The 26,063-nt window shown below is 48.3% G+C and overlaps 10 protein-coding genes across 10 annotated transcripts; 5 read left to right on the forward strand and 5 right to left on the reverse strand.

Annotated features, from left to right (window-relative positions):
• Window positions 1-410: 410 nt before the first annotated feature.
• Window positions 411-2,690, reverse strand: BDW43DRAFT_4089 (putative C2H2 finger domain protein). The gene is made up of 4 exons (XM_032050017.1): window positions 2,398-2,690; window positions 1,645-2,275; window positions 1,454-1,593; window positions 411-1,390 (listed from the first exon to the last, which is right to left on the reverse strand). The coding sequence occupies exons 2-4, from the start codon at window positions 2,057-2,059 to the stop codon at window positions 605-607; spliced, it is 1,341 nt and encodes a 446-aa protein (XP_031906266.1). The 5' UTR covers window positions 2,060-2,275; window positions 2,398-2,690; the 3' UTR covers window positions 411-604.
• Window positions 2,691-3,900: 1,210 nt separating this feature from the next.
• On the forward strand, window positions 3,901-4,434 carry BDW43DRAFT_4107 (uncharacterized protein). The gene has a single exon (XM_032050019.1). The coding sequence runs from the start codon at window positions 3,995-3,997 to the stop codon at window positions 4,280-4,282; it is 288 nt and encodes a 95-aa protein (XP_031906267.1). The 5' UTR covers window positions 3,901-3,994; the 3' UTR covers window positions 4,283-4,434.
• Window positions 4,435-6,886: 2,452 nt separating this feature from the next.
• On the reverse strand, window positions 6,887-8,288 carry BDW43DRAFT_258035 (uncharacterized protein; the record flags this gene model as incomplete). Its single annotated transcript, XM_032039942.1, has 2 exons — window positions 7,962-8,288; window positions 6,887-7,904 (listed from the first exon to the last, which is right to left on the reverse strand). A coding segment is annotated over exon 2 (193 nt), but the record flags the coding sequence as incomplete, so codon positions are not given.
• On the forward strand, window positions 8,061-9,041 carry BDW43DRAFT_305216 (3-demethylubiquinone-9 3-methyltransferase; the record flags this gene model as incomplete). Its single annotated transcript, XM_032045756.1, has 1 exon — window positions 8,061-9,041. The coding sequence occupies one exon, from the start codon at window positions 8,061-8,063 to the stop codon at window positions 9,039-9,041; it is 981 nt and encodes a 326-aa protein (XP_031906269.1).
• A 541-nt stretch (window positions 9,042-9,582) lies between these two features.
• Window positions 9,583-11,453, reverse strand: BDW43DRAFT_295881 (putative RING and UBP finger domain protein; the record flags this gene model as incomplete). The annotated part of the gene is made up of 2 exons (XM_032044123.1): window positions 9,583-10,809; window positions 10,890-11,453. The coding sequence occupies 2 exons, from the start codon at window positions 11,451-11,453 to the stop codon at window positions 9,583-9,585; spliced, it is 1,791 nt and encodes a 596-aa protein (XP_031906270.1).
• A 914-nt stretch (window positions 11,454-12,367) lies between these two features.
• On the reverse strand, window positions 12,368-13,436 carry BDW43DRAFT_295882 (ubiquitin family protein; the record flags this gene model as incomplete). The annotated part of the gene is made up of 3 exons (XM_032044124.1): window positions 12,368-13,047; window positions 13,128-13,343; window positions 13,415-13,436. The coding sequence occupies 3 exons, from the start codon at window positions 13,434-13,436 to the stop codon at window positions 12,368-12,370; spliced, it is 918 nt and encodes a 305-aa protein (XP_031906271.1).
• BDW43DRAFT_4442 (uncharacterized protein) lies at window positions 13,346-14,427 on the forward strand. Its single transcript, XM_032050070.1, has 2 exons — window positions 13,346-13,348; window positions 13,415-14,427. Exon 2 carries the CDS (start codon window positions 13,719-13,721, stop codon window positions 14,241-14,243), a length of 525 nt encoding a protein of 174 aa, XP_031906272.1. The 5' UTR covers window positions 13,346-13,348; window positions 13,415-13,718; the 3' UTR covers window positions 14,244-14,427.
• A 2,424-nt stretch (window positions 14,428-16,851) lies between these two features.
• Window positions 16,852-20,385, reverse strand: BDW43DRAFT_258043 (Zn(II)2Cys6 transcription factor domain-containing protein). The gene is made up of 4 exons (XM_032039943.1): window positions 18,878-20,385; window positions 17,963-18,814; window positions 17,710-17,908; window positions 16,852-17,653 (listed from the first exon to the last, which is right to left on the reverse strand). The coding sequence occupies exons 1-4, from the start codon at window positions 20,018-20,020 to the stop codon at window positions 17,553-17,555; spliced, it is 2,295 nt and encodes a 764-aa protein (XP_031906273.1). The 5' UTR covers window positions 20,021-20,385; the 3' UTR covers window positions 16,852-17,552.
• A 158-nt stretch (window positions 20,386-20,543) lies between these two features.
• Window positions 20,544-20,876, forward strand: BDW43DRAFT_258044 (uncharacterized protein). Its single transcript, XM_032039944.1, has one exon. It carries the CDS (start codon window positions 20,571-20,573, stop codon window positions 20,745-20,747), a length of 177 nt encoding a protein of 58 aa, XP_031906274.1. The 5' UTR covers window positions 20,544-20,570; the 3' UTR covers window positions 20,748-20,876.
• Window positions 20,877-23,006: 2,130 nt separating this feature from the next.
• BDW43DRAFT_258047 (CAAX farnesyltransferase subunit beta RAM1) lies at window positions 23,007-25,446 on the forward strand. The gene is made up of 7 exons (XM_032039945.1): window positions 23,007-23,810; window positions 23,930-24,085; window positions 24,140-24,214; window positions 24,271-24,398; window positions 24,458-24,575; window positions 24,629-24,907; window positions 24,974-25,446. The coding sequence occupies exons 1-7, from the start codon at window positions 23,311-23,313 to the stop codon at window positions 25,251-25,253; spliced, it is 1,536 nt and encodes a 511-aa protein (XP_031906275.1). The 5' UTR covers window positions 23,007-23,310; the 3' UTR covers window positions 25,254-25,446.
• The last annotated feature ends 617 nt before the right edge of the window (window positions 25,447-26,063 follow it).

A 26,063-nucleotide genomic window follows, 5' to 3' on the forward strand; every position in this document is an offset into this window, starting at 1 on the left:
AAGGAAACAGGGAAACACAGGGGACAATAATGGCGACAATTCGGCGGATATTAAATGGATATGAGGTATAATGTAACAAGGGAGGAGATGCGGGAACAGAAGACAGATGATGCACAATAAATATATGATAAAAATGTGGTATATGATACCGAAAAACCGCGACCAAATCAAACCAGACCAGAAACCCAGTTCCCAAAACCCCGTCCACCTAGCCATGAACCATTCCCACCTCTCTATTTATTTATTTTGTGTTCGTTCGAGTCATATCGCACATTAGAAGAACAAATAGAGAGCACAATCAAAACACGGGAATCAAATCAGCTAAGCCCGGACTCCTTCCAGCGCGCTTACACCCTCAAACGGAATGCTAAGACAATAACATCTCGGATATCCACAACGATATATGATAAAGGAAATTAAAATCAAATAACGAAAAAATGCTGGTATGCAGGTTGCAACGGAAAACAAATGAAATAATTTCGAAACAAAGGGAAAAGATATGCAAATACCAAACTCTTCACCGGAGCCTAGACATTGCGTGGGTATATGGTTTAGAACCAAATCTGCTTGTCCCAAATCAGAGGTCCTGCTGTTCATTGAGACCTTAGACCGGTGTAGACCATGCGCTTTCGCCAAGTTTTGGCTTCATCTCGTAGTTCTCAGGTTCGGTGCTAGTAGGGCGTCGGATGGTAGAGTTGGGAAAGTACATGTGAGGAGGCATCGAGTTCGGGTACGCTGGGCCGTTAGGATCAGAATAACCGAAATCGCTTGCGGAACCCGGCGATGGGATGCTACCGTGTGACGGCGAAGCCCAACCCAAACTTGTCATATGGGGGCTTCCGCTAACACTATTGGGCCGATGGTCGTTGTTCGCGGGTGGCTCAAGCGGTTGAGGGGGGGCGTAACCTGACGGGTGGGAGGTCATAGAGGGCCGGGGGTGCGGAGCACTACCGAAACTTGACAGAGATGGAGAAGTTGCCGTTGGAGAAGCCCGAGGACTAGCTTGGGGAAAATCTCCGCGGACGTGAGGAGGGATAGAACCGTTTCCCATGCTGTAGTATTCGCCAGATGTACGAGGCATGTTTAGGGGAGGAAGATCACCAGCTGGTGAGATAGCGGGGTGGTGGGCCGGAGAAGGGGTTGAATGGACAGAACCATGATCAGAGAACATTCCGTCTCCAGGGACTCTTGCTCTTTCTTTATTTTGCCTCAGGTTGGCTTCCGTTTCTGCGGCCGCCTCCTCGATAGTGCCCGTATGATGATTTTGATGGCGGGTCAAAGTAGTGCGACGTGTGAAGGTCTTCTGGCAATTGGCGTATGGGCATTTATAAGGGCGTTTTCCAGAATGTATCCGGCGGTGTCTGGCTAACGAGGACGAATCGCTAAAAGGCTATATCCATGATATCAGATGTTAGTGACTAGTTCTTGCCAAAAGCGAAGCAGCAATACATACCTTTCCACACCTTTCGCACATGTGCGGTTTCTCACCCGTATGGACACGAGAATGGACGGTCAAGGCAGAGCGCTGAATGAATTGCTTACCACACCCTGGCCAATCGCAAGCGTGGGGTCTAATACCAGAGTGTATTCGTTCTACACATTGTCAGCTAATTGGACAAAAGAATCACTTTGCTAGAAGCCTACCATGTCTCGCAAGATCGCTGCGTCGAGCGAATCCCTTGCTACAAGTGCCGCAGTGGAATGTCTTGGGCGGAGGGTCTGTCCTACCCTGAGGGGCGCCACCATTCGGCATCTGGGGGGCGCTTGTATATCCCCCCGGTACATAGGGGTTTTGCAGAAGTGGTAGCCCCGGGTTCGGATGCGGCTGCGGTTGGTATCGCATATCCGGATGCATATTCGGCACTTGCACTTGACCGAGCGGCGCATGGGGAGGATACGAGAGGACTGGCTGATCAGCGGCCTCTGAAACACCAGGTTCCGGCTTCATCTTTGGCGACGAGGTATCAAGATGATGATTTTGTATGAATTGTTGTTGATCAAAATCTGCGGCGACCATGGCTGCAGAACCTTTTCTGTTCAAAATAGTTGTGATGTCCATGACCCGACCCAGCGGGGAGCTGAGGAACGGTAGTCAAGGACAAATCAAGGTTATCCTGCAAAAATCCTCTATCAAGTAGCCGTAGGATTATCTCCACGGCGTACCTTCCAATTCCAAGACAACCAAATCCCACCGAATTGCGAGATCAACAAGTGACAGCTGCTGGCCTCGTGGCACGCAAGGTGAAATTTTATAGTAGACGAAGGTGGTGCAGGACTATGCAAGAATCAACCAAAGTCAGATTCATTATGTCGATAGTGGAAAAAAAACAAAAGAGGTTGCACGGAACCCTCTCCGAATACTAATCAGAAAATAATAGCAAAAAACCATGGGCTCACCTCGTTTGGTCTGCAGAAATTTCTGCCTCAGCAGTCAAGTAATCGAGGGGTTTAGAGTTTCACAATCAAGAATGTGAGCAACGAAGACAGGGGGCGACTTCGGGCTCTTAGATGGGTTTCGATTCCGAAAATTAAACAACCGAACAACAGTTTCACTCCTGCCAGAGGACCAAATTCCCGAAGTTCGTGTGTTTCTTTCTAGAGCTTGATGCTCACCACAGTCTCCACAGATTGATTCCGAAAACCCCAAGCGGACCAAGGCACAGATGCAAGCTTCGTCGGATAGCCGCAGCACGATGAGATTTTTTTTGAGATATAGCGGGGGCTACTCTTGAGCGCAATCTCGACCAGAACTTTGGACTTTCGATGATTGAAAGGCCACACCGATTAGTCGGCACCTCCACGCGACCTCGAATGGTATAAAGAGTATAAAGAGGGATGGTTGGATGTCTTCAAAGAAGTCGCCGATAAGGGTTGATTCTGACGAATACAGCCACTGGAGCTTCGTACTCTGGAAGAGCAGGATGCGTTTCGCAACAGCGCAAAGAGCGGTGGATTCTCGAAATAGGGAATGAAAGTAATTCGACGAATCCTATGTGCGAGGGACAACCATATCAGCAAAGTTCGCTTGGACTGGGCGATCGTTCCGTGGCAGGTTCCTGTTCCTGGCTGTAGAGCCGCAAGCTCTCCTCTGAGTAGATCCGATAGAGAACTTGCTCACTCAGCGACAAAGCCACAGGTGGGATCTATCTCAGGCAACCTTGGGGTCGGGAAGCGATTATATGGTTTCAATAGGGACGAGAAAGCGGAAGAGGATATAGGGCAGCATTTCCCTTCAGCTGCGTCATCGGGACCAACCAGCGGGGATGTTGAGGACAAGCCGAACCCCAATAAAACGACAGAAATACTTACAGAGATATAAGGTCCAAGGGTTTATGCGCTCGTTCGAAGATACTTCACGAGACAGATAGGAGTGAACAAGGTTGAACTCGAGTCAAGTAGAAAAATCGGGGTTGGAGTTTAGCGGCTCGATTGGGCTTCCAATGGCGGAGGGGGTGGAAAACAGAGTAGATGGTTGGATAACGCCTCACGGACTTTATTTGAACAGAAGGGGGAATGGAAATTAAAGAGAACGGACAGTTGGTTTATACCCCTTATCCAGTCGTAAGAAAAGAAATATAGAAAAAAAGGGACAAATTAAAAATATCAAAAAAGGATGGGCGAGAAAGAGTAAGAGAAATAAAATATAATAAAATAAATAAGGATTTTGAAAAATAAAATAAAAAAAGGATGATGATATTGAGGGATAAAAAAAATAATAAAATTTAAAAATTAAAAAAGTTGTTCGGAGGTTTTGGAGAAACAGTTTGTTTTGACGGGAAGATGAAGTAAGAGAGGTATTATTGGTATTGACCATAACAGCTCCAAAACACCGATGCTTTCTCTCTTTCTCTTCTCTCATATCCCACTCCCCAGTACAACTTCTGCCTCTTTTTATTATGAATTCGGGTAAGCTGACTTCTAATATATAATTAACCGGCATTATTATTGATATGAATCTGTATCACCATTATTATTCGTTTGTTATTTTGTCACTATGATTGTCGTTGTCGTGGTTGTTGTTGTTGTTGTTATTATTATTATTATTATTATCATCTTAGACGTATTACTGACTACTAGTACAAGACTTAGTGGAAGGAGACTACTACAGCTTCGCACGTTTCCACTAAAAGCCCCCAAGTGGCTCCAGTCGAACCCGACCGAACGAAAGCTCGAAGGTCACCTTCAGGCTTCAGCGCTTCCGGCTCCACAGCGTGGCTTTCCCCGTCTCTTTGGCCGTGCGAGAATCGCTCTTGGGTGTGGATACGGCTTGGTGCCGATCTGAAGAAGTAATTTATTCTATTTCTGATCCAGAGCGCGTGTACGGTTTATGCCTGCTGAAGAACACCGCCTAATTGTTTGGTTCGGCCGAAGATCCTAAAGCATCGTAGCCGTCATGATTCTGATACCGCATAACGCGAAGAGGGTTAGAGACCAATCACAGGTAGACTTGAAGCCATAGCCAGGAACCGATATGGTGAGCGCGTGCCCCCTTTAGAAGCTTACTTACCCCTACCCCAGAACTCTTTCAAGGGGTCTAAATCGTTCGATTCCAAAGAGAAAAGAGAAAAAGAAACAAACGAAGCCAAATGTTAGCCGAACTGTCTACTCTGGGACTACAGTGTGCACCTTTTCACTATCGTGCGACCATAACCTGCAACTGTCTGCATATTTCACACCCATCATATTTTCATGACCGTCAAGGATCGTCAATGCATATTCTCCCACAGCGTGGGTTTGCCCTGTACTATGAACTTCCAGGGAAATACCGTTGGAAAATCCTTCCAAAACAGTCGGACCAGAGAACTATGCTGTGGGGGAGAGAGTGATTGAGGAGAAAAAAACAAAAACAAAAAATAAATAAATAAATAATACATAAGAACTAATACAAAAAGACAGGGCGACCCTACATCGGTCGATAAGCGTCCCTCCTCCCTCTCTTCCTCCCCTCCTTGACGAAATTTCAGGGCAGGAGGTACTCACTAACTTCGATCATCCTACATGATAGGACTATTAGACAACATAACTAACCCCAAACGATGAGACCCCCTTTTGAAGGGTGTCGAACATGGCCTGAGATTAGAACAACCGATGAGAAAGTTAATTTCCTTCTAGAAAGGTTCGAATAATGGGGAATCAGATGTGATCCTTGGCTATGGTAAGAGAACCTCAACTCGCACTAGGCACGGATATGGAGTACAGAAATTCCGTAACACATCTTGAGTACGGGTACATAACCACATGTACGGATGTACGCGCGCACGTACATGGTACATCTGCAGGGACAATATTGCCTCGGTCCTTAGACATGGCCCAAAAAAGCTGCATGTCACATCTGACTGCATGCTATCACATCACCTCCAGCGGGAAGGACTCGCATATAGGAACAGAGGTAGGAGGGGAAGGATTAATTACGAAGGGGGAGAGAAGCAAGCGGTAATGCACCGTGGGGACATTCTGGTGCGGGTAACGCAGTACCGCCTAGCCCCATCTCGCCTTAGTCGTACTGCAGCTAGTCAGTTTAGTGCTGCTAGTGTACGGACCTGACGGAGGAGGCTGCGACGGTGTTCCCACGCTCTCAGGATTTTTGGGACTCATCATCTTACGGCTACTTCTCCTTTTCTTGCAGAGAGGGCTCCACAGCCACCCACTAACGGAATCCTGCCTGCGAGTTACAGCTGTTCGTTCGCCCGCCAAGCGAGTCCGGTATTCCGGAGACCTTCTAGAAAAATTTGGAACGACTATGGAAGCCTTCTAAAGCATCCATCCATGTGCCGTTGCGGCTGCGTAACGCCATAATCCACTCGGACGCTTGGTCTGAGACGTGATGTGTGGTCAGGTCCCCTGGTGCCTGGGGCGTGTCACAGTCATTTGCCCACCTATGGAGCGCATCCCCTCTCTCACCATGGAATCAAGGATCCTTTGTGGCCTTTTTCTAGACACGAAACCCACCAGAAACATTAGTCAACTCATTGCTTCAGATAAACGAGTCCAAAAGAAATTTTGGGGGAGTTTTAACTTTCCCCCTTCTCTATTGAAGCGAATTTACGTCTCGCGAATCTCGATTGCTTCTCTAACCATCGACGTCAATGATTGACATTAGGTCATCATAATATCATAAGTTGTCTGCAGAAGTCCGTGTTGGTTGTGAATCAATGATTCAACTGGACCCACGTCTCCTTTTCCCCCTTTCTCTATTCCAAATTTATTGGTCGAATATATAGGGCGACGCCAAAGTCAGGGGCGCTTGGGGTCGGGTCCCGGAGCTGTGGCTGGAGGAGAGGGACGGATGGACGCATGACGCTCGTCCATAGTTTTTTCTGGGTACGGAGTTTATTGGATCGCAGTAATATCCTAGAGCTGTCATTGGACCGCTAGTATTTTGCTCATTACCAGCGGGCTGTTTGGCCGGTTTCACATATGCCTCTAGTGCTTTTTTCCTGAGCAAGAATAGGAGGGATTTTCTCATCCGCGGTGGCTGGGATGAGCACCTAGTCTACGGGTCAACAATGTCAAGATTACACAGGGCGATCATCTCTCGTAGTTCGGTCACCGCGGAAAGTTCGCTCTTCGGTATATGCTCCGTTCCAATGTTTGGACAATACCTAAAAAGGTCCATTACCACGTGATACATTTGATACCAGTCCCCTTCGATCCTTCCTTCTAGAACCGAAAGGGAAGGTGCATGATATATTTGGCCTGCACGTCACCCGACAAATCAGTAGCCTCACCCATATTTCGGCAACAGCGGTGGTGATAACGAGGCCTCAGGCACGATATGTATCTTTCCGTGTGTGATACAAATCTACAGGACATAGGAGATGAACCGGCACACAAAAACCCAAATACTCACGAGATATTTCCAAACGCTTTTCAAAGAAACATATAGGAAAATTCCACGACATACCGAGAGGGGAATTCAAAAAAAATAATAATAATAGACTTTAAGGCTGTAACGCCATCCCTTATATAGTATAAACCAATGAACGTTCCTAGTTACCCTAAAAAAACTACCCTTCATAGAAGACTAAGTGCCCTAGTAGTAGTAGTCCTGACCAAAACATATTAGCACAATCAGCAGTACGTACAACAATACCCAAGCCCAGAGCCATCCACACACAGTACGGAGTACCTCCTACACGTGAGTACCATCCAGGCAAAGAGAAACCCCCCCCAACAGCTTACCAACCTCAACTGATCAACATTGATCTTCGTCGGAGATGCAGGTTATGTCTCTATGAGACAGACAGGCCAGACCAGAGCTGTCCAGACCGACAAATTGACTCGAGCGATGGGGAGCATATGACCAGAGACGGAATGTTTCTGGAAGGGCCGTAGAACTATCGAGTGGACACCATAGGGCCCACCTGGTGGATTAGATGGATGCGATGGATGGACAATCCGGTCAGTCCGTCAGATGGTTAGCTCGATACGGGTGCGACCACCTCTTCCTTAGTTAGGAATGAACTGCGGCAGGTTTCCGTTCGAGATAGCCCCATTTCTGGTAGGGGTTTAGGTGCTTAATGGGCGAAGGAGTCGGTGTAAGTTGGTACTCGTATTATGTTACGTATTGAAGGGGAAGCTCGTCGCGAGGATTTGGATGTATGAAGCTAGTGATATTTATGGATGTGTTTTGTGGATTATCGTGTCCTTTGGAATAAGGAGTAGATGTCAGTACTGGACAGTACATGAAGCTCAGTTGATGTACATAAATGTAGATGTAGATGCAAGTAAACAAAGCCAGCAGGGATGACATAAGTTCTTGGCGTGTTTGTTCGGAGTTCAAAGCCAAACAACCCGCGATAGCAACTCAAAGCTTCAATCTTCAATCCTCGGCTTGACTATCAAGAAGATGGAGAGCATAATAAGGTCAACCAATTGGTGATGCTCCTGGTAAGAAAATAAAAGTATGCACCGTATTAAGATCAATTCCTAGCCCGATGCAGCCACTAACCGACTACCAGCTCTCACATCCTCATTCTTAAGAAATCCATGCACCGTTGATCATTACTTGACACCCTCGCGACAAATTCTCTCTTGGACAACAACCAACATAATTCACAATGTTGACCATCCGTCCGACTCTCCGCAAGGTCACCTCTCTCCTCCTCCACCTCAACGCCCCCCAGCGAGCACATTCCACCTCCGTCTCTGCAGATGAACTATCTCACTTCTCCTCCCTCGCCAGCAGTTGGTGGGATCCCATGGGCCCCTTCCGGGTCCTCCATCTCATGAACCCCCTCCGCCATGACTTCATCGCATCCTGTCTCTCTGACAGCCCCCCACCCCCCCTCACCAACACCGAAAACCCCACCCCACCCCCAGCCAACAACCTCCGCTACCTAGACGTCGGCTGCGGCGGCGGCATCTTCGCCGAATCGCTCGCACGCACGATCCCCACGGACGCCAACAGCCCCTCCCAAACCATCACCCAAGCAGCCTCAATAACTGCCATCGACCCAACCTCAGCCCTCATCAAAGTTGCCCGCGGCCACGCGCGCACGGATCCAAAAGTCGAGGCGCACCTCCGCTCCGGCAAATTCACCTACAAGAACTGCACGCTGGAAGACCTACTCGCAACCATGCACGAAACACCCGGGAAGCAAAAGTTCGACGTAGTCACGCTGTTCGAGGTGCTCGAGCACGTCGACTCCAACGCCGGCTCCTCGCCGCTCGCGTTCCTGACGAACTGTCTTCGGGTTCTGCGGCCGGGTGGGTGGCTGGTTGGGTCGACTATTGCGCGGACTTTTCCGTCGTTCCTCGTGAACCAGGTTATTGCCGAGGCGCCGTGGCCGATTGGGGTTGTTCCGAAGGGGACACACGAGTGGAGCAAGTTTGTTAATCCGGATGAGCTTTATGGGTGGGCTCAGGAGGGGTTGATGCGGAGTCAGGATGGGGTCGCGGTGCGTGGTGGTAGTGATGCGTTACAGGGGATGAGGTGGAAATGTTCTGGGGTGATGTATTTCCCTGGTATTGGGTGGAAGTTGGTTCCCGGGTCGGAGGAGTGGGGGAACTATTTCTGGGCTATTAGGAAGGGGGTTTGAAGTTGTGTGTTGGGTTGGGCCTGGGCCCTTTGTCGCTAAATTGAGGGTTGTGGTTTGGCAGAGAGGTGTACGATGAGAATTGTAAAACAGTATCATAGCGTGTATATATAATGCTGTAGATTACACATAGACTAAGGCTAAGCAAATGAACGAGCAATATGAGTTTGACAGCATTATAAATAATTCGTGATCGTTCGTTAACAAGAAGAGGTAGGGTAAAACTGATTCGTGTGGCATCCGTCTAAGCAGCAATCAAAAGCTGAGATAGAACGACCAAACTTCGAGTGGGATGTTGAGGTATGCTCAACATCCACAAGTGTTCTCGTACATACCTTGTGCATGCACACACGACTGCCTATGCCCAGATTGGATCTGCATGCTTCAAGCTGGGAGTGGTTTGAACGGTGAAAGGAGCTTGTTATCTAACATGCCGAATAGAGTGCTCGACGGACTCTGGATTACGACGTAGAGCTGATGGATTCCGACCAACACCCAATGCTGCTCGGGTATGCGATGAGCCAATATAATCCGCTTCTATCGATTATCTTCGTCCCTTCCCTTTACATTTCTTCTTGCTGGTCTGGGGTTCGGGAACACTGATAGTACCCTGAACGATATCCTCGCCTTCATTCTTAAGTCGTTCAGAGCCGCTGATGAAAAACGTAAGGTCCCTGTTTTGCTCGGTCAAGTCTGCATTCGTCGCTTTAAGACTTTCAACTTCCGAGGTCAGGTGTTCAATGCGCTGCATCAAACTTTCGTTCATTGTTTTCTCCTCTCGCCACTCCTTTTCCATTTTGCGAGCCATGGCTTCGAATTTCTCTGCACGTTTCTCGGCACGGGTCTTGTCCCTTTCGAGGGTAGACAGAGTCTCATTGCTCAGCTTATCGTGTTGCGCGTGTAATGAGAGTAAGCTTGCGGTGGCTTTGTCGGCTGCTTCTTGCGCCGAGGCTGCTGCCGCGCTGGCCTGCGAAGCCTTGTCAACGGCGCGCTCGACAATCTCTTCAAAATAGGCTCGCTGGCTCTCAAGCTGGCTTGTGAGAAGATGAGTATACTCTACGCTCATGTTCTCTAGCTTTTCCCGAGGCACTGCATCAGTCCAGTCTGGAGGGTCAAGTGCACTGTTGTCTGCAGCAGGGAGCTCCACAAGTTTGCCGTCGGTTTTGCTTTGTATGATACGATGAACATATGCGTCGCCCACATAATCCCAGACACGCTGCGTACCTAGGTCCATGGAAAACGCGTGGGAGGTTTCTTTGTAATGGTCAAAGGCATGCGCGCCATCGTAACGACCACAACCGACACTCCCGCAAATTAGGCATATCCAGAGGTTGATATCGGAATGGCACACGCTGCACTCGGCCTGTTCGTCTTCGTAGAGCGCACACTGACTGCTTCTGCGAAACTCGTCTTGCGTGTAGCGACAGACGGGACACCCACTACCTTTCCACTTCTGTAGGCAGGTGCAATGGAAAACATGTTGACAAATGATAGTCAGCAGGCCAGTGGTCTCGTCCATGCGTTCTAGACAAACGGGGCATGTTGGTAGCTCGATGAGGGCCGGTGTGGGAGGCGCAAGAGGTCTTGTTGATAGTGTAGCCGAAGATATGGAGCCGGACTGTCCTGTAGAGGATATGGTTGCACGCTGGGGACTGGTCGCGGAATGCGATAAGAGAGAGCTTTGATGATTGGCGGTACCCCCATGCTGCGTTTGGGAATCTACGGCTTGGATTTCTACTGTTTTCACGAACACGACATGGCATGTTTCAGGCTTTTCAATGAAACCACAAGGTATTAGCACCCGGTATATTAATTCAACAAGAATATTGGAGTGGGAAAGTAGACACTCACTTCCATGCTGTTGAAGACCTTCCCATTCCATTCCTTTTGCCACTCTTTGGCCTTCTTCCCACTGCGAAATTTCATCAAGACCATATACCGATTCGCTCTGGCAGTCCGGATCATCCGAAAATGGCTAACGTTATCCATACTCGCCTCCCCGACAAACCCTAGAAAGTCCGATGGTGACATATAGGACGGAACGGCAAGTATACATAGGGTCGTGCATTCGTCATCGGGATGCAAGGAGGAAGACTGTTCTTCACCATATGCATTCTGCCGCGGTTTGCTACCCCCACCCAGTTCATCGTATGGTTGTCTTGCAGCAGCGGAACCTTTCAGGTATAAGGGATAGTCCTCCTCAGTTAGATATGGCGTCTCCTGCGTATCTCGGTATAGATGCACAATTCCCCAGGAGCTCTCAGACGTCTGTTGATCGAGCGGTATATATCTACCCTTTGTACGTAGGCCACCCAGAATATCAGTACCGATACCCGTTGCAACAAGATTGTCCCTGTGATCAATCCGTCTATCAGCCCGCTTCAGGGATATTGTCTCCTGATCTGAAGGTATCATATCAATGCACTCGACTGAAAGCTTGTCTAATCTTAGGTCCTTTTCGAAATCGGGGGCGCTGGTCGGCGATCTCGTATAGAGGTGAGGGTGAAGTGCAGTGGGAGTGGCTGGATTTGAGCTGCAAGCGTCACTAGGAAGAAATCTTGAAGAGCTTGTGGATTTTCCGTTCGAATGATGGCGAGCTGAGCGTCGCGATCGCTTTTGAAAGGGCTGTAAAGCTTCACATATGGAGTCAAATGATAGCGACGTTGGAGGTTGATCGTCCGCACTATGAGAGGTGCCTCTGGGGTCAGATGGAGGGCGTGCAAATAATTCGATCGCGAGGTGATAGAAGTATGAGGGCATCCCGATAGATGCTCACATTTCTGAACTCTGCGAGTTACTGCGACAGCCAACTTTCAAGATCTCGCTATATAACGTCTAGACTGTTCAATTACTACATAGCTTGGGTGAGTCCCGCCTTTTCGGGCGGCCGCTGTCACGTGTGAGAGGGGCTGCGGCAATGAAGCTGCGGAGCGATAACGGCTTGGATAAAGTCGACAACTTTATGGGACTTATACCGATATTTTATCGCATTTTCATACAACTATCATTGTTCTAATCGCATGTAGCATAGAAAACCAAACAAGGCCTGCCGACAAACAAAAACCTTGAAGAAACTACGCTGTCTACAATCATCCAAGTACACGGCTAGAGCATCGAGAAAGCTACCGAACGAATCGGTCACTGTTCATTTCTAGTAAAAGATTGTAAATAATAAGGACTGAAACTATGTAATGCACCACAACTCGAGTGGTGATACGGAAAGCAGTGTGCTCTTAAACCATATTTCATCAAGACCTAAAACCGACCAAACGCCATGCGAGGCAACCCAACCCAGTTGAGCCGTGCGCTAGCAGAAATCAAACAAGAAATCAGTTTCCACCACGGAGACGCAAGACCAGATGTAAAGTGCTCTCCTTCTGGATGTTATAGTCGGAGAGCGTGCGTCCATCTTCCAACTGCTTACCGGCGAAGATGAGACGTTGCTGGTCTGGGGGAATGCCCTCCTTGTCTTGAATCTTTGATTTCACGTTGTCGATTGTGTCTGAGCTCTCAACCTCCAATGTGATAGTCTTGCCGGTGAGCGTCTTAACGAAGATCTGCATACCACCACGGAGACGAAGGACCAAGTGAAGTGTGGACTCTTTCTGAATGTTGTAATCAGACAGGGTGCGACCATCTTCAAGTTGTTTGCCAGCGAAAATGAGACGCTGCTGGTCAGGGGGAATTCCTTCCTTGTCCTGAATTTTTGACTTCACATTATCGATTGTATCGGATGATTCCACCTCCAGCGTGATTGTCTTTCCAGTGAGGGTCTTGACGAAGATTTGCATACCACCACGCAAGCGCAGAACCAGGTGCAGAGTGGACTCTTTCTGAATATTGTAGTCGGACAGGGTACGGCCATCTTCAAGCTGCTTACCAGCGAAGATCAAACGCTGCTGGTCAGGAGGAATGCCCTCCTTGTCCTGAATCTTGCTCTTAACGTTATCAATGGTGTCACTAGACTCAACCTCAAGGGTGATGGTCTTTCCGGTAAGGGTCTTCACGACTATAAGAGAATTAGTTAATTAGCCAATATTCTCGATACAGACGATCTGGGCAAGGTGGCGGTGGCGACAGAGAACTTACAAATCTGCATTCCACCACGGAGACGAAGCACGAGGTGAAGAGTGGATTCCTTTTGGATATTGTAGTCGGAAAGGGTGCGGCCATCCTCGAGCTGCTTGCCAGCGAAGATCAAGCGCTGCTGGTCAGGAGGAATGCCTTCCTTATCCTGGATCTTGCTCTTGACGTTGTCGATGGTGTCGCTCGACTCGACCTCCAAGGTGATGGTCTTGCCGGTAACTAGAATGAGAAAAGAATGTCAGAAAATGCCAAGTGGCGCTGGGCTGCAGATAAGTGTTAGGTATACTCACGAGTCTTGACGAAGATCTGCATCGTGACGTGTACGAAAGTATTGTAGTGTAATCAAGAAGGAAGGAGATATCAAATAGTATTTTAGGAGACGTGGAAGAGAGGAAGATAGGTGGACAACAGTCTCAGTGGCTGGTAGGATGATAGAAGGATGAAGGAGGGAGAAGGGGAGAAGGAGGGAGAACAGTTTAAGTAGGTGGTCAGGAGAGATGAGGGGAGGCGAAGCGCCTTAGTCAGTCAGGGTCGGTCAGTGATAGGTCGATAACGTGATGTAAGGATGGACGATGGCGGTCAATCCACTCTTAAATGGATAAGCGCAGGTCGAACCTTAGGATTCTGGCATATCCTGGCACATTCCTCTCCTCTTCCGTCCAGTCAGAGGGCGATCCTTTGTTCCTCCGCCCGGCGATTCCCCAGTTGAACTGGGGGGGGAAACTACTAGAAATGTTCCGAGCGATGACTCAGTCGACCGTCTCTCGGCTCCTACTTGTTGTCTATGGGCAGCGTAATTATGGTACGGTGATACTAGTAGTACTCGGGGGAATACTGATTTCAGAGTTTTCACTAAAATGGTGGCTAAATTCCATCGAAAACCGAAGGAATTGTGTCATCCGTACCTTGGGGGAAGAGTCTTCTGTCAGTTTAAGAGAAGAACAACGGACTAGGACGACCACTCCGTCCGCACCCGCCACTGACGCCACCAGTCGGCATGTCGAACGGAAATCTTCCATATTTTCTACACCATTTCCTATAATAGAAACAAACCCTATGTCAGAGGTTTTAAAAAATTTTATATTTGTGGAAATTGCTAAATTCTTCCCTTCACGTTGATGTATTAGAGAGAAAACCCATGATCCATGAAAGCTTCATTGCAACTGCAAGTTAGCGATGACGTGTGAATCTGGGCTTATCGCCCAGAGAGGAGGGGGGGCAGTGGAGTGGACACTCTTAGTAGCCTAATAGTTGGGTCACTGAGCCGGCCCCGGCCAGCGCTAACGGCAGGAGGGTCAGGTGATCGACCTTGCGCATCCGGTAATTCCCCACTCCTAAATAGGAAGGTAAAGACAGCCTGCTCTAGACTCGGGGCTGTACGCTGTACCGAAACATCGCCGCTTTAACGAATCCAAGTCAGGTGACCGAAATAGGAGTTATCTTCGTTACAATCACCTTGTGTTTTAACTACATACATACAATATACATCATCTTTCAAGTCGATAGTCTGAGATTTCTGCCATTTTTTTTGGATCAGTTTTGAGAAGCCCTTCCTTTCGTCCTTTCTTGGGAGTTTGCTTACTTCGAAAGTCTTCAAGGACACCATGTTTAGGCCCATGCAACAATCGAAACTCGAACTTAGTAGTTGATAGAGATGGTTTCATCAGTACGTAGATATTCGAACGCATGCGTAAATTTACCGAGGTAAATGAGGCGGTACAATGAACTTCTAGGTACAATAAGGCCCACTGGGGGCTATTGTGCTATGAATTACGATGGGCTACTTCGTCTCTACAACGAGGCTTTGAAACCGACTAGGTACTACTAATCTAACAAGCCCTGCGATAGCAGTAATCTATTTTGGTGTGATATATTTAATTGAATATACCAGATAATAGAACCTAATTGCACAGCTGTAGGTGTTTTAACCGTCCATGACCTACGGTGATTTGTTTCTCAAAGAAAGTCTCCGCCAATGGCATCATCCGCGCAACTGCTCCATCTGCCAACGGAGATGTTGAGAGCCATTCTAGCCCAAGTTCCATCAAGAGTCCCTCTAACAAGTCTCGCGCGCTCTTGTCAACGTCTCCAACCACTGGTAGAGCCATTTCTCTACCAGTCCGTCTATCTGGGCAATCATGACGGGGAAAGCTTTATCTACGCCGTGAACCGTAAAGCCGTCTGCGCTAAATACGTCCAGGAGCTTGTGATCCACTAACACTATGTTGACGGTGTCCCCTCTGAGGAGAAGTACTATTCAATCCTCGTGGAGAGCATGTTACCGACAAACAACCGCCTAGTCAACTTGAGGCGACTTGTCGTCAAAGGCCTCGAAAACGATATTCCCAGGGCGCGTGATGACCCGGACTACGAGCCTTGGGCAAGGCTCGACAGTTTATCTACGATCTGGTCCTGGCTCTTCGAGCAATCCGCTCGGCCAATGTCAGCTGTCCTTCCATTCCTAAGTTAGCAACATGTCTGTCAGCCCACCACCTAACGCTATAACACCTCTCAAGGCGAACTAATCATGAACGGCCTCACACCAACCCCCATCCAACACGAAACAGGCGACCTCTGAGACTTCTCCCGCGAGACCATCCTCCTCCACCCAAAACTACAAAACCTCGCCCTCGTAGCAGCCAGTATCCCCGGCCTGGACCCAGAAACACTAATCCAGGCCCAGCAACCCTAGCCCCAACCCACATCACTAAAAACATTAACCTTCCTCTGCGGCGATGTCTCCCCTCAAACCCTCCACGAGATCCCCAAGCTCCCCAAAGCTCTGCAGAACTTCACCCTAAAAGGCTCCCCATGGACTACTCACCCAGATTACTTCCCCACAAACCGAAGCCTAATCCTAAACGCCCTAAGACCCCATGCCCACTCCCTCCTCACCCTCACCCCAGACTTCTACCTGCACACAACCTGCCCACCCGTGGACTTCCACCCTTTCAAACGCCTCCAGCAGCTCACGATCGATCCGAAGGTCCTACGCTGCGACAGCGCCGAGAAACACCACCGTCTAGATTGCCATCTGCCACCAAGCCTCCGGCCCTTGCGGTTCCACGAGTACAGGGAATGGGGCGCGCCGGATCTGCGCACGTTGGCACTGATCCTCGACTGGGTGGTGGATGTCAGTTGCCGGATCTAAAGAGTATCACGGTGGAGTCGGCTAAGTTCCCGCCGGAGGCGAGTAGTCATTACGGACAGCGGTCATTGCGGGAGACGTTTTGGGAGGTCGGGGTGGAGTTGGGGGTTGAGGGCGGGTCGTCGTGTCTAGACGATGGGCATCTTACGATTGAGTGCCAATGTTGCTCGTTCTACTGGCAGTTTCTTGGATAAATGGGATATTTGAAGAGTAAATTACGTATATGGGCGCGTACGTACTTTTTTGTTGTGGAGCTATTAAATACTACTAACAAATAGTGTATAATTAGAGGTCTGTGAGCTACCTAATAGATAGTCTACCAGATTCCTAAAGAGGGTGCGAAGGGTACGGTGAGGGACAAGCCCTCTTTCTCAATGGAGCAGTAGCACAGGACCCAATTTTAGGACCATTCCCCAATCCAGTAGAAACTTTGTACACGACACATGGCGGTATGCTGAGATACCCGAATTCGTCCGAGTCCGAGGGAGATTAGCTGTGAACACACCAACTCATTGTCAGACGTTACTCAAGATTATGCTACAGTGGCCGACTCCAGGTCCAATCTGTACAAGACATAGTGAGAAAGTTTGTCTGTATGTGAATCATAATTTTACCCTCGCTTCATGACAAACAAGGGCAGTGCAGCATGCTAGCACGCTTTGGAATTAAAAACAAGAACATTGGTGAACTTCATGCCAACACAATCCTTCCCACACTCCGATGAAATACAATACCCGTAACAAATAATGGCAAAAAAGACCAAAAGGGAACACAAATGCACACATGCACACGCATACACTAATCAGCCACACAAATGCAGAAAAGCAGCATCATGAAGCGGGACCTCCCCTCCACTATACGTCGGCAACTCAGTTGCGCTCATCCTTTGCAGCTGCTGGAAGACATTTCGTGACCATATAATATCATGACATTCGTGATCCTCATCATCGCTGTTTAAATACTGTGCGAGAAAGGTATACCACTAGAAGCAAAAAGAGAGTGTGTGTAAGTCGAAAGCACGAAAAGAAAACAAACAAGACATGAAGTAAGCTGTGGGCTAGACTGGCAGAAAAGGAAAAAATAAAATAAAATAAATATGTAGAAGACCGAGACGAAAAAAAACACGAAGGAACAGAACGATCGTAGTCGCTAATGGCTTAATGCGAGTCATAATCGTAAATGCCGGCATATCTTCATAGTTTCATACCGCGCAGACGCCGTCATTTCCAAAGCCGTGAGAAAAGCAAGCGCAATGTACCATCATTCTCATAACTTATCGTTTAATTGGCGCGGACAACAAGTCTTGAAACAAACTTATTCGATAAACAGTCAAAGTCGTTGCGGTCAAACTTCGAACTGGAGCGGCTACGGAGATAGCTCTCTGAACGGAGGTTAGTCTGGTAAACTAATACACTGCGTAGCGTTCGACTTCCTTACCATATTGCGTAACATGTTGGCGGACCTCAGTCATTGTGTTACAAACATCCGGATTCGAGAGCAGCAGGTGGTGGTGCTTTTGTGTTTCCCACTCGGTGAATGCGGGAAGCTTCTGCGAAATCGCTTGGAACAAGCCAACAATAACTCCGACGGGAGTAGTCTCCATGTCGGTGCAGAACTTATCGACAGCAGCAGCATCCTTGCAGCCGTTAGAACCTGTGCAGAATTCAATACTATCCCAAGGGTAACTTACCTGAGTACGGTAGTGGCAGTCAAACTGCATCTCTTCCCAGACGGCCAAAAGGATTGACGCCAGGATGAAGATGGTTGGCCAGTTCTTAAGCTTTTCTCCGCTGTAGACGCTGGAATAGAGGCTAGAAAGCTCCTCCAAGACGTCTTTCTGCAGCTCACGCCACATGTTTGCCATCGCACACTTGATCTGGAAGTTGATCATCACTGGAGCTAATGTCTTGCCTTTCCATTTAGATGTCTCATCTTCAATCTTTCCGAGAAGCCCTTCTTCCTCGCCCAGGCCCTCGACCATGGTGACATGGAGCGTCAGATTGTAGGCAATGATAAGCTTCAGAGCCTTGCGGATCACGGGCATCTTCGTGCGGAAATAGAACCGGAACGCGGTCTTCAGCATCTGGGTCAGGAACGGTGTGCCTCCGAAGTAATCATCAACAAATTTCTCGAAGGTGCCGTTTCCATCGATGTGGCGATCAAGGTAATCGGACAACATAGCGTGCGAAATGCCTTCCATTCCAGCAGACAGCTTAGCTGTCTCCACCTCATACTGCGTGGGCCCTCGGTTGTACGCCTCTACCCAGTCGACACTGAAGCATTGGTCATCGCGCACATAAACCTCACGAGCATTGATCGGGAGAATTTGTCCATAGCCGTGGGTGATGAAAAGAGTCCTTTCATGCTCTGAGAATCCTTTGATATTGCCTACTGAGAACCCAAGAGAGATATGACGTTCGTAGTCAGCTTTCCAGTCCTTCATGAAGTAGCCGATTTCCTTGATGTCAATACGGGTGCAAGGCACCTGCCATAACCGAGCGTGTGATGGTTGACAGCCAGCACAGGGTTCGCCTTTGTCGCACTGTTTTAATGGTCAGTCAATATTCCCAACAACTTCTTGTATGAGCTAATTAAGTATTCTTACAGTTTTCTTCAAGAACTTGCAGCGGAGGCACGCTCTCAGCTTACGGATCTCACTGGCCTGTTTCCGCTGGTCTGGCTTGAGCGGTCCCTTCCGCTTTCCAACACGTTTCTCGGTTTCCGGTTTTCCTGTTTGCGACTGCTTCCGAACCTTCGTCTCGGCAGTCTTTGCGGCAATAGGGCTCTTGCGAGATGGCTTCCTTGTCGGGGGAGAGGTAGACGAGGCCTGCGACCCGGTAGACCGAGTGGGCGACGAAGGCTTCTTCATTGGGACAGGAATCGGTCGGACAATCGCCACGGGGCTCACTGCAGTCGGAGACTGTGAGCCATGCGAGGTATGGTCGAATGACACGCGACGGGTCATCGTGTTGTTAAAAGCAGTGTCAAAATTGGTGTCCGAGCTGGGCGAGTTGACTGGATTCGATATCTCTACGAAGCTGCCATAAGATGTCGAGTAGGATGACTCCGACAGACTCCTGTCATGCAACGTCTGCGTGGGATTGATGAAGATACCTTGGTCTGGGAAGTACTCATGAGAGCGGCGCGGCTCAATGGTGCTCCAGCCATTGTCGCTGCTCGAACTGGTCAACGAACGGACTTCCAAGTACGTGTCCGCGGGCGAGTTGCTGTCTATTACGTTGTGTGGCGCGGCATAGGAGGTCATCTCTGGTAGGCCATGTGCCAGGCCATCGGACGGAAATGTCATCAGATCAGATTGGAGATCTTGATAAGGGAACGGAACCATGTCAACGGATGCTGATAGAGGCAGATATGGACCGTCTAGGAGACTTCCGCTCAATTGCCCTTGAGGTGCAGCGGACATTAAATCAATGGGAGAGGACTGGATAGGCATCCCATAGCTTGCGGCCGTGAACTGGGGTGCGGAGACGGTCTCCTCATGGGAGTACTGATGAAGGTGGGGGTGCATGTGCTGAAATTGCCAGTCGACCATCAGATTGGTATCCTGAGCTACGGACTGTTCAAATGCGTGACCGCTGGTTTGCAAGGGAGAAATGTCTCGCGCTCCATCTGTTCGGTGGGAGGCCTGGTGGTCCACCGCCACGGGCCATGACTGAGGCTGGAGGTAGTTTCTCGAGTCATAATCCAGGCCGATAAAGCCGTCGCTGGAAATATCGACATTGGACATGGTGACAATTGACTATTTACCACGGGTGAGGGGAAACAAGAAATAAGAAAGGGAAAAATTCATCCAAAAATAAAATAAAATAAACGATAGACGAGGGTGGTACAAAAAACAAATAAGAGGTAGAATCGGAAGTGAAATCGGCAGCAGCGAAGCCTGAGGACAAAGGGCTTCGGGAGAGCAGAAAGCCCAGAATCCGGGGGTACGAAAGAGAGAAGAAGAGGGAGGATGATAGGATGAGGCCATGGCGGGCGTGAAGCGGTGGGGAGCAAAGCAGCGGTGAGGCGGGAGTTGCGTCGGCCGGAGATACGCTAGGGGATCCTGGGATGGAGTTCTTACTCTTCTTGAGTGGGGAGGTTGGGTCATCCGCCTTCCCGTCATGCTTTCCCACTGGCTTACCGTGACAAGATACAAATGCCACGCCGCTAGTATTAGTTATTTTCTTTTTTTCCTTCTTAATTTTTTTTACTTTCCTTCTTGTGTGGTAAGACTGTGCGTGGCCAGAAAAAAAACTTAGTGTTTATCCTAGAACAGCTTAGTCCTAGAGCCTCGAATGATGTGTGTGTATGGTACCACCTACTACTTCTGTACTGTATGTATAGTCGTTCTGTACACCCTACTACCTCATCCATGTATGTCCCTAGGAAAACAGACTCCAGTGAAAGAGAGAGAGTGTGTGTGTGTGAAAGTGTGTGTCATTATGGTCATAGTTTACATCTCGCATTCCTAGATTGACTAGTCTCATGATAATCACTAATTCTGATCTCCAATTCCGACGGTTATCGATACGCTAGTGGAATACACACATGCATTCTATCGACTAATCACCCTACCGTGCTTAGCGCCGCACTTTCAGCGGAAGTTTTTTGTTGTACTCTCTCTGTACAGTGTACAGAGTAGGAAAAGTAGATTATGTTTCAAAAGTATGTATGTATGTACATAAAAAGAAGGCACATACTTCGAATGCAGTCGTCTGCACTTATTTCATCATATGTCTTAGTAAGTAGCCATTGGCATTGACACAAATGTCTGTCATCCCCCCCTCCCCGCCCCCTTCCTCCCCTCTCAATTGCATTTCCTGTACAGATCCGAGCAATGATGATGTTTTGCTGCTGACAACAAACGTGATAATATGGTCTTACTGTAGAAAGAGGCTGGTCCCGTTTACCCGAGTACCACGGTACAGCCACGGTTTCCTCCGTCTAGGAGACACGGGTACACATTCGGGAAAGAAGATCAGTGGAAACCCTCACGATCGATGATGCTCCCTGCTAATTGGCAGTTGCCTCCGATCCAGTCGGTCGTGGCAATACGTATTGGGGCTCGGAAAGACCCCGCTGACAATATTCGTACGCACGGTTTGGTACGGGAAGGCCTCCCGCTTGTCTCTTATGGGTTATTATGCTTCTGTGTATGGATGAATGCCCAGAGGTGCATCCTTTGCACGAACGAATTAGACAATATTGGCTACCAATTATAGCTTTGTCCTAATCAACATTCAATCGCTGAAGCACACATGTTAACAACAAGGCGGCTGACTCTTGCAGTAGCTCCAACTCATTATTACCCTCGATACCGTACAGCGCCGTTCTGGGCACAAGAAAGACGATCAATTTGGTCTAGTTCTTCCCTTGGCAGAGAAGATGAGATAATTGATGAGATGCTGATAATGATAATCGGTGGTCTACTAAAGCCATCGCTTTTTCCCGCCTGTTTGTCCTCTTTTCTTTCTTTTTACTCGACAGTTTTCGTGAGGGAAAGAAATGAAAGGTAAGTTGTTCGATAGTATATATTAGAGATGGTCACTGTATGTATATATTTCTACTCTACACACCACTCTTGTGTTTCACTTCCGAGAGCTTTTTGTATTTTATTTTGACTGTATGCTTTCTCTTGACTCTTAACCCGTGTTAATCTGACGACTACCAAGGGTTAAGCAAAGAACGGGTTATGAAGATTATAAGATGATAGATCCAAAAAGGCTCTTTGGAGCAAATGCCTGAGAGTTGTCGGCGTTGACAAAGTCAATCGTGGTCACGTCCACCAGAACCCAAAAAAGGAGACAAGGTTGTGCATTTGCCAGGGATCATCTACGTAGTGTAAGGAAACCGTTTTGCATCTGAAATTCAACCTTTTCGAAGGCCCCGTGGTCTCCACCTCAAAGAAGGCCATCAACTAAACTCCATTTGCCTACCACTAAAAACAGCTCGGCTCGCTTGGGTTCTGATTCGCAGCTTGCCACGCCGTCCACCGCATGCAATAACACATGAAAAGCGTAGCTCCATAAGTAGTAACTAGATGGCGGATATATTGTTGGCGAGGTTAGCGCTTAAGGGGTAGTGTTTCCATTTGGGTTGATCAGCACCCATGCTCTGTGGGAATGCAGCCGGATGTGGTCTGTGTGTGCGAATTATCAGTTATCCCAGGAATAGTGTCGCGTTTCCTTGACTAAACCTTGAATCCTGACAAAATCAAGATATATGCAGACCATCATCGCTTACGTTTGTTAGCTGTCATTGGGGTTGCGGTACAAGGGTTACCATTCTACTAGTTCAGAGGTAGTATCTCATTCATGATATCAGATTGCCTTACGATGCCCTCTGTATGTTGTGTTGTACACTGCATAACGTTGCGCGGAAGGGTGACTAGCTCCCTAGCCGAAAGCCCTTCATCAGACACCTAGGTTAGTTGATCAACAGCTAGTCAGGATTAAGAATTGGATCACCTTTTAGACCAACAAAGGCTTCGTAGTACGATTACCGGATTAGATCAAAGATATTATTGGGTTGCTGTCTCGGCCCACCAAGGGCGATCCATTCCGCCTCTGGTTTGGGGTTGGTTCTGCTTTTGGCTTTTGGAGCCTGAGGAAAAAGGAATCATACTACGTACGGGTCACGGGACCACGGGTTCTTTTCGATGACACAAACGTGGAGAAGGACAGGAACGTGGGTTGAGATCTAGCATCCAGGAAGCTACTACTACTGTGCAACGACAGTCGGTTTAGAATTAATAGTAATTCCCAATCCATTTCCCACATATCTCTCATCTGGTGGGATTTGTAAAAAATTGCACATAGGGCAAAAGTTGTCTACCTTAGTGAGGGGTGACCCACCCAGCGGCCAGTGGGAAAAAAAGAACAATGAGATGTCGTTTCCCCATTGCCGATAAACGGAACAATAGGAGTGTGATCGTCAAACGTGATCCTACTATTGTTTTCAACTTCAGTATCAATAGGAGCTTTCTTTGACCATAGGGTTATATACACGGATCCGAAAGCTTCTAGGGAGAATTTCATGCCCGTCACTTCAGCGACAGGAAAGCAGCGTCGAAAAGTTCGTTTCGCTTCGACCAGTCAAATACCAGCGGCAAAGTCGAGCATCGGGCTTAACCAACCGGCAGACAGCCGCCTGCCTTCCACAACGGTTTCACAGGATCGTCCAAAACAGCAGAGCAAAATGAGCGAAACTCAAGTACATCCTGCGATCCCGGCGCTTTTCAAGGAGCTGCCGATCATCCAAGACCCTCTCACCACTGAAACAACTAAATTGCAAGAAGAAACCGTCAACAAATGCTTACCATATCTGAAAGGTATCCATAGCTGTCAGAAGGGCCAGCTCAACCGCTTTGGCGTACCGGCACTTAATCGTGATGATCATATCGCCTATCTATATGACTCGCTGGAGGACTATCCGGCAAGTTTCGTGGCCCTCGATGCCAGCCGTCCCTGGATGGTCTACTGGGCCTTAGCGGGCTTAACTCTACTAGATGAAGATACCAGTCAATTCCGTGAACGGTAAGCAAGTGCCGGGCTGCCACTATCTGCATTGTTGTAGTATCACCGATCATTTTTCTGCTTATGATCGTCCATTGCTGTTTTTGGTAACTCAATTATCTAAACTTATTCCTTCCCAGGATAATTACGTCGTTTAGGCCTATGCAAAATCCCACTGGTGGGTTTGGAGGAGGACATGGCCAACTGTCCCACTGCGCACCCACCTATGCTGCCGTGCTATCCCTCGCCATGGTTGGTGGCGAAGAGGCTTTCCAAATGATTGATCGAAAGACCATGTAGGTTGCATAGCTGTCATCGTTGAAAATCTGTGCTCCTTTAACCTAGACTAGGTGGAGATGGCTCGGAAGGCTGAAGCAGCCCGACGGTGGTTTTAGAGTCTCCGAGGGCGGGGAAGAAGATGTGAGGTAATAGCTCTCCTATCTGTCATCACTACTCTCTATCTGACGGAGTGCCATGCCAGAGGCGCCTATTGCGCGATGGTGATTCTATCGCTCCTTAACTTGCCAAATACTTTGCCACCTGATGCCGAAGCTCGGAAACATGGATTCGAAACGTTCACGAGTGGCCTGTCAGATTATCTATCAAGATGTAAGTGGCATACTAATTTGGACCATTGACCATTGGATGAGAGTGCTCATAGGCCATAGGCCAGACGTTTGAAGGTGGCATCTCCGGTAGTCCCGGCTCGGAGGCGCATGGCGCCTACGCTTTTTGCGCTCTGGCATGCTTATGCATTCTAGGCAAACCCGAAGAGACTATTTCCAGGTAAGGTGCTGCATAAGCTTGCTACTCCCCCACTTTTTACTGAGAGGTATTAGATGCATGGATGTTCCAATGCTCCTATCATGGCTTTCCGCTCGACAGTATGCCCCGGAAGGAGGATTCGCTGGACGGACCAATAAGTTGGTGGATGGGTGTTACAGCTTTTGGGTGGGAGGCTGTTGGCCGCTGATCCAGTCTGCAATTAACGGCACCCAGCCAGCTACAGCTCCTAGTCAGACCTTAACCGGCAACCTTTATAGCCGTGAAGGCTTGACCAGATATATTCTTGCTTGCTGTCAGGGGAAGAATGGAGGCCTTCGTGACAAGCCCGGAAAGTATGCTTCAACCCATTGTGATTTCTATCTACATTGTAGTCGTCGAGGCTAATCGTCAGAGCACAGACATCCAGATTCGTATCACACATGCTATACACTCACGGGACTTAGCACTGCTCAGTATCACCACTACCATACTAATGCTAGTGCAAGTTCTAGGGGAGATTACTCCTCGGCGTTTTCCTGGAAGTTCCTTCCTGTCACTACCTCGGAGGATCACGGATCAGACATAAGCGTATTCGACGAGAAGGACCGGCTCACAGCGCTCCACCCCCTCTATGTTATTCCCCATCAGGCTGCCGAGAATATGCGTATATGGTGCGAAAATGCACGTCTTGAGTTATAGTTGATGCTGAACAAACGAGAAGAGGACAAGTCAAGGCGAGTGGGGTATACTACAGGCGAGATAAGATCTATATGCGAAATTGTTATAAGTTTGTATAGTAGAGATGTATGTAGGACTAAATCTTCCCTTGAAAATGACACCATGTCGCACTTTGTCTCCCAGTAAACACGGAATGTATGTAGAAGGGACAAGACGTAAGGGATTGAATCTGTGAGTGGGAAGGACATCACGGGACAACAGTGGTAGGACACTGCATGATGATTTTGATTTCGTGCAGAACTTGAATTCCCCGTGTGTGACTAACTCGGTGGTTGCCCATTTAGTTGGCGGACTCGACGACCAGGTCTCAAAGTAAATTGTTTAATAACAGTCCTTTTGATTTTTTCTTTTTGTGCTTGGCACTCTCTTCTTCTTAGGGTTTTACTTCCTCTGGTACAGTCAAGGATCTCCATCGTGACAATTACCTCCCGTCTAGAAGAAATCCCACCATGCCTTCTTGTATCCTTTGATATTCACAGCAGAAAAAAGAAAAGATAACCTCCACATAGACAAAGAGAATTGAGGAAAGGCTAAATCCAAACTTTTTTCAGCCTGGGAAGCGTGGGTAAGAAAAAAAGAGAGATAAAACAAAAGAAGGCAGCCTTCCACAATGCACTGCACAGACTGCAATCTGCTGCAATGTTAGGGAGACGGAGATGGGGATGATGCAAACAACGATCGAAATGCCTGGGACCTCAGTGAAAATGAACCATTACTGACTGACTGCTACTCTGCAGGATGATGGTTATACTTCCCTCCTCATCTCGTGTA

This window comes from Aspergillus alliaceus (assembly GCF_009176365.1).
Source record: "Aspergillus alliaceus strain CBS 536.65 unplaced genomic scaffold BDW43scaffold_1, whole genome shotgun sequence".
In the NCBI taxonomy this organism is placed as follows: domain Eukaryota; kingdom Fungi; phylum Ascomycota; class Eurotiomycetes; order Eurotiales; family Aspergillaceae; genus Aspergillus; species Aspergillus alliaceus.